Below are 10,558 nucleotides of genomic sequence, written 5' to 3'. Positions count from 1 at the left end.
CCAGAGGAAATGGCTTTAAGCTGAGACGGGGGCTGTTCGGGTAGTCAGGCACTGGAATATGTTGCCCGGGGAGGTGGTGGCGGCACTATCCCTGGTGGTGTTTAAGAGGCGTCTGGATGTGGCGTTGTGTGATGTGGTTTAGAGGTTTAGGGATGGTTTTGGTGGTGCTGGGTTGACGGTTCGACTACACGGTATTAAACGTCTCTTCCAGCCTTGATGATTCCACGATTCCATGCCTCTATGATTCTCTGACTCCGTGATTCTGTTCTGTAATTCCATTCTCACCCCGGGCGGGGCGGGGCCCACAGCGGCTGTCACGGAAAGGGAGGGAAGGGCCGAGGGAGCCCCGCCCGTTGGCTGTTGCTGCCCGGGCCGCGATTGGCGCCGCGCGGCGCCGCCCGGCCCCCGGTATAAGGCGGTGGCGCGGGTGGGGAAGGAGCTGCCGCGGCCGTGGGGAGGCCGGTGGGTACGTGGGGTCTGTGCGGGACGGTGCCACTGGGCGAGCGATGCGAGGGGAGGCTGAGCTGGGCTCCGTGCGGGGCCGGGGTTGGGCTCGCCGTGCTGTGAGCTGGGGCGGGGGTCTGTGAGGCGGGCAGGGACCCGCGCTGGGGTCGGGGCCGCCTGGATTCCCCCCGAGTTCCTCTGCCCTGGGCCGGGGCCGCCCCTTCCCGCTCTTTGTGTCCGCGGCGGCCCGCAGGAGGGTCCGCTCCCGGCCCTGCCGGGCTCCGAGCGGTGCTGGGCGCCCCGCAGGCCTCGCGTGGGCCCCGTGGGTGACTCGGGACTTCCCCGGCCCGGGCGGCCCGTGCTGCTTCGCCGTTTGCCCCGGGGCTCGGCCCCGTCTCCTGGCGGTTTGCAGCCGCCCTGCCGTGCTGCAGTCACAAGGCGATGCCTCACGGCTCGTCGGCGGCTGCTCGCGGTGGGCGCCGGGCTCCTTTCGGAAGGAGAGGCTCGTCCCTGTTCGCCCAATGCGAGGAGTTCGGTACGTGTTGCAGGGTATGTCCAAACCGACCTTTATGACAGTTCGGGAGTTTTCGGTAACGCAAGTTGTTCAAACTGAGTCTTGTTCCTTCCTCTGAGTATCTGCAGTGTACCGTGCCGTCTCGTGCTCTTCCTTTTCCTGACACAAATGCAGGTGTAGACATTACATTTGTCAGTAGATGTTGCTTTTGAATAACCCTAAAGAACTTGAAACCACTTGTGAGACTCTTGCCTTGATTAGCAGGTAGGTGAAACAGTTAAGGGATCTTTCCCTGACAGCTTGTGCCAGAAGCCAGTAGTTAAACGTGATTATGTAACTGGAAAGCCAAAAATGAAAGGCACTCAGGATGCAGAGCAGCAGCTAGAGACCAATGTGTTCCCTCTCCACAGGGGAAGAGCGAGAGGGAAGACTTACCAGACAAGATCCAAAACCAGTGTGACCTTTGCCTTTCTAATAAGGTGACTCAGAAACTCTGCATAGAGGACTCCTAGCCAGAGCTGCTTGGTGCAGGTATGTGACTGACTCCTGGAGTACTTGCTGTCTGAAGATTTGAGCTGCGTATAAAAACTGTTTGACTATCAGAAACATCAGGTGCTGTGTAGCTGCTGTTAGACAAAGCCATTAAAAAAAAAAAACAAACCCGAAACTACACACTTGGAGAGCTACCTTGAATCTAAATAGAAAAACATGTTTTTATCAGCAGACTAAATGTTGGCATCTCAGCAATTTTTCTAGTATATCAAGAATTAAGCTATGCCAGGGGATGTATACAACATGTTACTTCTGGTAATGGAATGTCAGAATTGACTGTTATCATGTCAGGACAGACTTTTCATTAGAGCTCCATGTGGATGTGACACTGACAGATAAAAATCTGGAGTCTGACAGATGTTTTGCAAGCCATGCAATTGCCTCTGAAGCAAACATGGTCTTAACACTACAAGCCTGTTTCCAGTTCTGCATTGACTGGCTGACTTGCCTGACAGGCAGTTACAGCATAAACCTCTTCCACTTGCTGTGCTGCTGAGAAAGTCTGTCTGCTCTTGAAACTGTCGTCATGTCTGGAAAACATCTTAGACCGCTACTCTCTCATCTCTCCATCTTGCTGTCTTCTGTAAACTATCAACTTCTGTGTGGTTTAGCTTGGTGCAAAGCTTTAAAAGTGAGTCTTGATTAAGTGTAAGGCACCACTACACCTCATGTGGGAACTAACTGCTGGTCCAGCCAATGCTGTTAGGTATTGGCTTTCGCTCTAGAGTTTCTAACAGTTGCTTGAATGCTAAGTTCTTGGAATACTCTCCACAGCTAATTAGCCACAGAAAAGCCCTGTTCTTTTATTCCTCATCAAAACTAACAGGGGTTGGGAAAAGATTATTTATTTGCATTGAAGCCTTCTACTAAACAGCTCCCTGCTTCTAAAATAGCCTCTGGCCAAGCCCCAGCTTGTGCAAGGTAACTTGGCATTATCAGAAAGAGGTGGTATTAACTGGAGTTAATGAAGAATAACAGTGATGCCTTTTTTTTTTTTTTTTTTTTTTTTTTTTTTTTTGCAATGGTGAAGCCTGAGCACTCCTGTATTGTAAAGGCCTTGCTTTCTGTGGCTGGATAGTGTGGGTGCTGTACATCCTTGTGTGCCAGTGGTAAATGTACAGCACTGATCTTCCCAGTGGCTTTTCCCCTTGTCTTCCATTGGCAAAAAGGATGCTATTATGATAGTATGCAGCATTCCTCAAAAGGGATTTTACTAGCAGAAATAGAAGAAAGCATTTTTCACAATTAGAAGCATGTTGATTACAAGCTGTTGTTGGAGGCTTTTTAACTAAACAGCTTTTACTGATTTTTTAAAAAAGAATTAAGCTGAAGGCCACTCTTGGTAGTTTTATTCTCATTTCCTTTACTGTGCCCCAGTTAATTTAGGTGGAATACTATAAGACAGTAGCTCCCATCTCCTCCCCTCCCTGCCACCCCCCCCCCCCCCAAAAAAAAAAAGAAAAAAAAGCCCAAAGACTTAATACTTGAACCTTGAACATGACTGCTTGATGAGAACTTTAGTATATTTGGGTGAACTGTAGTAGATTTGCTTTTGAAGCCTCTTCCTATAGCTTTGGCTTGAATGGTAGCAGTGAAACATACCTGCAGGCATTAATAGTGAACTTAGCAGCATAATGCCTGTAATAATGAAAAACTTGGTTTAGAAACTAATTCCAGTCTTGCACTGCATTTGTCCCCTAGCAGCCTTCTGCAATTTAAACTGCCTGTTTGTCCTCTAGTTACAGCTTCTGAATTGCATAATAAAACTTCACAAACGAATTTCTGAGTAGAAGCTGGTATTAGGCAAAAAAGAAAAGCAGCAAGTTATGCATGGAAAAATGATTTCTAGCTGATGTTTTCACGGCTTGATTGCTGTAAGAACTGAAACAGGCTATTTGCAGTTCACGCCAGTGATCTGACTAATCTTGCTTGTGAGTAAATACGCTTAGATGCTTGATTTGATAGCAAGTGTGGTGGGAAGGGACATAGCTTTATAAGTGCCACCAAATGTATATGGATGGTGCTGGCAATCCCTTTGAAGATCAGGAATTTACAGCCTCTAATATCTTACAGCAAAAGTGATAAATGAAGGCATTGCTGTGCCTGGTATGCTCATGGGGGATTTTTAGCTCAGGTAGGCTGTAAGGGGAAAGTGAGTCTGAACTAGAACTAGTTGTGGCCTAAGGCCAGAAAAACAGCAGTGTGAGCTAGCAACACTATAGCTTTGAAACTATCTAAAGCTACTGTCATGCACTATTAAATAGTTGTTTGTGCCACTGTTAATCTGTACAGATGCTTCATACCAGACTTTATATAGGGTGGTGGCTCTCAGGTACCTGTGTGGGAAGAGGATATGCCTGAAGGAAGGATGCCTACACTTTTGTCATTGAGAAGTGAAGTTGTTTGAATTGTAAACCAAATAGAAAACATTTGGATTTTTAAAAACCTATGGATTTGGCCAAGAAAGATCTTCAAGAGGAATCTGTAAGTTGCTATGTTGCACTCGAATTTGGACTCAAAATTTAGTCAGCATAAATCAGTCTCGTGTGTCCTGAAACAAGATTGCCAGAAGATCCTGGTGATGCAGAGGCTGGTGATGTGCAAAGTTTCATAGTTTATATAGTTGATGCTGTCTACTCAGTCAGACTGGCAGAGGGGTAGCATCTGCAATAGTTTCCACTGTGAAAAATTATTTCCTAGGTGATAGTAACTGCTTAATGTAAGGCTATATGCTGCCCCAAACTGCTGTAGAGGAACAGTAGGTTGTCATTGCTGCTTGCAATGGTGCAAGCTGCAGAAGAGGTTTCAGTGTAGCTATGCAGTGCCTGCATGAGAAGCAAGGTAAAGTATCTTTTATGCTGATGCTGTACTGTTTTAGCTGGATCAAACAGTGCTGCTGTTCAGACATGCCCTGAGGAAAGTGAACTACATGAAAGTCACTCTTAATCACCCTCAGCTGATCACCCTGTGTTGAATAAGCATTGCAGAACCAAGGTGATTGTGACAAATCATACACTTCTCTGGCTGCAGTGGGCACACAGCCCTGCTGAGGGTGTGCGGTGTGGTCAGGTTTGGTTTTACTACTTAAGCAAAACTGGGTCTGCAGAACTTGGCTGATTGTATCAGATACACTACAAGCTATTGATTGCTGTAGTTTACAGGGCTGGGAATGTAACCAGAGTGTCTGCAAGTTATGTGACACTGGACTCTAATGACACATGCTGAATTCCTTTGTAGTGGAGGTGTCCTTGCTGAAATGGTGATACACATGGGTCTGTCATTGTATGAGACATCAGGGAACAAACTTAGTCTCTGGCTTGAGCTGTCTTGGTAAAGATCCTGCACTGCAATTGCCTTGACTCATGTTGAAATGCAGGTGAGACTTCTGGTGCAGTGGGTAACACTCACTGTGTTACACACCCAGTGGTCCTGGCTCAAGGTTGAAGACTGACTTCTCCTGAGGAGTTTTTGTATGAAGATGCTGCACCTGCAGCTGAGACTGCAGCAGTGATGGTGAGGAAAGAGCCTTTCTTGGATAGGTCTATGTGACCCTCAACAGACTGGCAGCCAGAAGATACTCTGTTACCCCATTGCTAGTCAGTTGGGTACAGGTCAGGAGAAAGGCAGGTGTGCACTTACAGATGGCCTTAGAGCCTTTGGGTACTGCACCTTTTGTACCTGAAATGGCAGTACTGAGCCCTAACCTGATTTTTACAATAGCACAGAGGTAAGAGACTTTCTTGAGTAGGACTGGCTCTGGTCTCTACTAAAGTCTTCCATGAGTTTGTGTTTTGTTGAAGACCTAGGGTAGTAGGAGAGAAAAGCTAATGAATGCATACTTACTTATGTCCTAGCCGAAGGAAGAAAAGTGAAGCTATCAGCTTTGTAAACAGTAACTTGGAAACTGAAGACAAGGCTCACGTGACTTTTTAAATAGGGTTGTGAATTTGGAAGGGGAAGTAGCAAAAGACATTACCTGTACATTTTTGTCCTGCTCAAACTACAGCAAACTAAGGAACTCTTGGAGATCTTCCAATTTCCTGCCTGCTGCCTCTCTTCCAATTCCAGCTGTGGTCCTAACAGGCTGCCTTTCTCTTATGGTTTTAAAGCCACTAAGAGGAGCAGAAGCTTAAAATAATGATATTCCCATTGTGCTTCATTAGTCTTAAGTATAGCTCTAACTGCTTTTTATGAAAAAAGCAACAGATGTTTTATGTGTGTTTATCAGCTCAGTGAACAAACAATTAATTAGCGTGTACTCAGCCCTTGTAAGCAGACCACTGTTAAGGACAGACTTACAGTAATGCATTAGCACTGTAATTACCTTCACAATTAGCCTACCAATCCTGAAATTCTTAGTATGTAAGAAGGAGGGTTGTAAATTAAATTTTAAAAAGGGCCAGACACTCAAATATACTGTTTCTGTAGGATTCCTTGAGGAAAACTAAAGGTAGCTGAATTGCTACCTTGTCATGGATTTGAGATCTGACTTGTGATACAGCATTTGTATCAATAGTCTTAAATCTCCCTATACTGAACTGTATAAATTCCATACAGCTTTGTCTCATCTTGCATCTCCACGTAAAAATTGCTATCTCTTAGTATGCTGATGATGTGCTATCTCAACAAGCATGTCAAGAGCCAAAACATGGTTCTGTGATTCTATGACTGAACAGCACAAAGCACTAAGTGCAAGAGAGTCCCATGCCCTGGTGGAGGATACCAGCCATGAATATAATCTTGCTGAGTGCGGTAAAACTGTACAACTTCATTACTTATTTTTAACCCTGCAGGAGTTCGAAGATGCATCAAGACTGATAGTGAGGACAGAAAAATCTCCTTGAAGAAGAGTACAGCCTGAACTATTGGCCATGTCTATCACGGATCACAGCCCCACCACCGGAGTGGTGACTGTCATTGTTACCCTGATCGCTATTGCAGCTCTGGGAGCCCTGATCCTGGGCTGCTGGTGCTACCTGCGGCTGCAGAAGATCAGCCAGTCTGAGGATGAGGAAAGCATTGTGGGCGAAGGAGAAACCAAAGAGCCCTTTCTGCTGGTGCAGTACTCTGCTAAAGGACCTTGTGTGGAAAGGAAAGCAAAGCTAACTCCAAATGGCCCAGAAGTACACAGCTAACTCGGAGCAACACATGCAGATGGACTATGCTCGTGACGTGTAACCAGCAGAAGCATCTCAATACTGTGAAAAACCTGGTCACGTGCACACCATTCATCGCAACACACCCTGATGAGAATTAAATAAGCTTTGTTTGCAACTGCGTGCACTGAGAAGTTGCACTGTGCATTGACTGTGTATCCTAATTCCTCAATGGCAGGAGCTGACTCGCCTGGCATAATGTCCGTTGCCAGCAATGGGCACAGGGATACTCTGGTGTGAAGAGACTACTACTGTTTTTTGTTACTTGAATGTTTAGCTGAGCCTATTTTGATGGAACTACTACTGTAATGTAAACTACTTTACAACTGTGAACTGTAAATAGGCTGCCAGAAACTTCTTGCTTTGTGTTCTGTAGCATATGGGAATATGATGCACTTGTATGTAATACACAAGGGGACTCCAGACCTTCAAAACCAAATCTGCAGTTAAAAAGCTTGCTTCTGCTATGACATTGAGTGTGCAGCCATTAAGTCAGAACTTTGAACAGTTTATTGGGCTGATGCAGAGTACTTCATTTGAAAAGGGATAAGCATTTAGTCATATGCTGAGGGAGGACACACAGGAGCTACAAGAAGGAAGAGTTCCTTTAGTTGCAGCTATGTTGTTTAAGCTCCAAGCTGCTAGGACTGAGTTCTCTATGTAGCTACTGCAAGGAAACTGCCATTTTGATGGATTCTAACATGGAAACTAATGATGGATACTGGACCCTCAGGGGAAGTCCAGAAGGTTTCCAGGTGTTTGAATGGCAGTAGAGCAGACTTTTTCTCTTCCATAGGTCTGTGTGCTGAAACTGCAGAAGTGATTACTTAGCAAAACTGGCTTAAGTGCAACTAGTATGAATTCTTCCCAGAACCCTAGTTTGTGTACTTAGCAGATAGGGTGTATGTTAACAGCCTGTTATAAAAAGGTATTTTAGTCTACAGTCAGCCAACTCTAGAATTCAGTTAATGTATCTTGTATATAACTTTTGATTGAACTGTACTACAACAGGAGAAGTTTCAGTCTTTTCTACTGTTGGTAGGGGCAAGGGTTATTGCTGGTCAGTAGAAGTTTTTAGCTAGCAATGGCCAAGTCCTTCCAGAGAACATACATTTCCTGCTCTGTGCTGTAGTTCAGCTATACGAACTGTAAAAAGGTGTTAAATGGGATGTTCTGGACTGCAAACGTCTGGGGGGAAAAGCCAGAAAGGGGAGGAGAAGAAACAACATTGAGCAACCAATGGCAGCTTACATATTCTGAAACTCTGTGTAGGCACACATGCTTTAGAGGTCACTGGCCTGTTTTCTATTACTTTATACATGGCCTCCTTTGCATACTGGTATTTTTAAACACTTAATTGCCTAGCCTTAATTCAGCTCCAGAGGAAGCATGAGATTTGCTTCTTGTACCTGTACATATGGAATAACTTAAGGCCTAGCAAGCTTGCTTGAGAATTTTAACTATATGCAAGACAAGAATGGCCTAGACAGTAAGTTGTCCCCTTCTTTTATACTAAGAGGTTGAATTGCTTTGTTAGTGCTACATTTGTGGTTTTTAAATTGAAAGCTATAATTTGAAGCCAAATAAATGCTGTCAGTAGCAAAAAAGTAGCAAAAAGCTCTTGCTGTTGCCTCTTGAGTACAACATATGGGGTACAGCTGATAATGTTCTTAGCCTGACACGTGCTTTTTTAAGATGCTACTCTTAAGAGACTTGCATGTATAGTCAGACCTGTACACTTGCTGTATTCCAGACCTTTTAAAAGCAAAGAAAAAAGGATTAATTCAGTAAGACTTCCTTTAGTTTTCAGTAGAGAACAGTTCACACATGGTTCTTGTGGTTTCCAGGACAGTCAGAATACCAGTATACAAAAGTGATACAAAGTGCTGGAAGTTATAGAACAGAACAGTTGTAGCAAGATGACTTTGTCCATTCAAGTTTACTGATTACACAGATGAAGTATCTATTTTAATTCAGCAAAGAGAATGCAGTGTAAAGGGCAAACTTCAGAAATTATGGAAAAGTATAAATCAAAGGTCTAATTTCCCTTCTAGCAGCTGTAAGAGAAAGCCAGTGAAAACTAACTGGTCCTTAGTCAGAGGTGCTTCACTGTTGCCCCTACAAACCAGTATCTTTAATTTAAATGGATAGGTGTTTGCAAGTTAGTGCAATAGTAAAGTGCAGAAAGTGTTTTCCGTTCTCCTCGTCTCTTAAGATGGGGGTATCTAATAAGTTGTTCAAGTATATAAAAATACTCCATTTGATTTTTCTTTTTCTAGATCATGTGGGGGAAGAAGTCTTTATTTACAATGAATGTCAATAAAATTTGCATAAATACCTACCCAATACTGCATCATTTGACTTGGTATAAGCAATTATTCTGTCCTATTTCCACTACTGTGCTCTGTCTCTATGGTATCAATATTGTCAATCCTTTTTTCCTCTGAAGTGGCAGTAGCTGTTGAAAGTGATAGATCATTATCTTCAGAAAGTGTTTGCTCAGATTGAAGGGGTTCTTTAATTTCATCTTTTCTCTGTAGCTTTTCTCCCCTCGCTGCCACCAGAATTCTCAGTAAAGCATTCTCTTTAAGGAGGTTTTCTGATGCATCAGCTAATTCATGAAGCTTTTCAGCCATTTCTAACAATTCTTGATTCTTCTGGTCATATGTGGCCTGTAACTGCTCACTGTGGAGCTGCAGAGTTTTGTGCTGCTTTTCCAGTGTGTGTTTTTGCTGCTGTAGTCTCTGCTCCTCTCTCCTGGCTTCAGAAAGCTGTGCTTCAAGCTGGTCATGGGCCTGATGAAGGGCACTGATTTCTGATCTTAACTTCTGAATTTCTCTCTCTAAATGTGAGATGTGTCCTTGCTGTAGAACTGACTCTTTATGTAGGCATTCTTTGGTACAGGGCTCTGATGGAGAAAGACTTGAGTGATGTAAAATAAATTTCAGGAGATTAGGAAGGTTAACTGAGAAGTCTTCAGGGAACTTCACACTTTGCTCCTTCCTAGAAAGACATAACAAGTTAAGCAATGATAATTTTATCTAAGCAGCTGCTGTTCAACTCCAACTTGGTATCTTATTTTTTATCAAGTATGGTTAGTACAGCAGCTAAGACAAACCTAAACTGTAATAAAGATAGAGCACACAGATTGATGAACTCTTTTCCCTGTGTTCCAGTCTGGATGCTATAATAAATATCTCTGCATGGGACTAGTATTTGAAGAAAAAATTCTGTTAAATCTCAGAAAACAGATTTCACTCTTAAAGAAGTATCATGGTCATGGGTTATGAGCTTGAAGTACATACAGCAGCAGTGCTGTGTGTGCCATTAATATTTTTAAGTTGAAGGATGACATTTAAATGTTTGTAAGTCTACATACATTATTAGAATTTAAGTCCAGATACATAAAGCTACCTGATGGGAAATGACTATTTTGAACCTCTCTCTTACCCTGAAAGCAGTAGCTTAGTGTGTTCCAGCATGTGAAAGCCACTGCAAGGGAGCAGTTTGCTTTTAAACAGTAAGTCACTTCAGTCAGAAGTAAGGCCCTTTTGCTGTCAATAAAAAAAAAGTCTCTTTACTTGTTCCTCTTATTGCTTTATGTCAGAGGTGATGAAGGAAGCAAACCAAACAATGTTTTTCTGTTGGTTTTTGTTGGTGTTCTCTCCCCCAAAGCTGTGAAGACTAAACCCAGCATATGGAGCAGGTAAGCCCCCTGCTTTCTGCAACTCCATAACCTGTTACAGCCTAGTAAGAGAGGTCAAGAACAGCAAGTACCAAATTTCTTCCTCAAGACTACCAACTACTAAAAAACACCAGCTCCAGCTGTGACAAATGTTGCAATTACTGCCCTTTGTGGACCCTGTGCACACACACGAGGCTAAATTGTCCA

At 43.7% G+C, this 10,558-nt stretch overlaps 2 protein-coding genes across 7 annotated transcripts in view; one reads left to right on the top strand and one right to left on the bottom strand.

Annotated features, from left to right (window-relative positions):
* Positions 1 to 363: 363 nt before the first annotated feature.
* SNN (stannin) lies at positions 364 to 9,012 on the top strand. Of its 4 annotated transcripts, none has more exons than XM_048320347.1 (3): positions 364 to 466; positions 1,369 to 1,489; positions 6,304 to 9,012. In XM_048320347.1, the coding sequence occupies exon 3, from the start codon at positions 6,382 to 6,384 to the stop codon at positions 6,643 to 6,645; it is 264 nt and encodes an 87-aa protein (XP_048176304.1). In that variant the 5' UTR covers positions 364 to 466; positions 1,369 to 1,489; positions 6,304 to 6,381; the 3' UTR covers positions 6,646 to 9,012. The 4 variants fall into 4 exon arrangements, with proteins under 4 accessions (XP_048176304.1, XP_048176305.1, XP_048176306.1 ...); XM_048320348.1 differs by having other exon boundaries at positions 367 to 462; XM_048320349.1 differs by lacking the exon at positions 364 to 466 and adding an exon at positions 764 to 979.
* TXNDC11 (thioredoxin domain containing 11) overlaps positions 8,587 to 10,558 on the bottom strand; it is a 26,858-nt gene continuing 24,886 nt past the window's right edge. For all 3 annotated transcript variants that reach the window (XM_048320341.1, XM_048320342.1, XM_048320343.1), the window contains one exon: positions 8,587 to 9,669. In XM_048320341.1, the coding sequence (XP_048176298.1) occupies positions 9,042 to 9,669 (628 nt within the window). In that variant the 3' untranslated portion in view covers positions 8,587 to 9,041. The remainder of the gene's footprint in view (positions 9,670 to 10,558) is intronic.

The sequence above is a fragment of the Corvus hawaiiensis genome, chromosome 16, assembly GCF_020740725.1.
Source record: "Corvus hawaiiensis isolate bCorHaw1 chromosome 16, bCorHaw1.pri.cur, whole genome shotgun sequence".
In the NCBI taxonomy this organism is placed as follows: Eukaryota; Metazoa; Chordata; class Aves; order Passeriformes; family Corvidae; genus Corvus; species Corvus hawaiiensis.
This window is presented reverse-complemented; position numbering and strand designations above follow the sequence as displayed.

Excerpts from the sequence above, each read along its gene's own strand:
- SNN (XM_048320347.1), top strand. The coding sequence starts at position 6,382 with ATGTCTATCACGGATCACAGCCCCACCACCGGAGTGGTGACTGTCATT.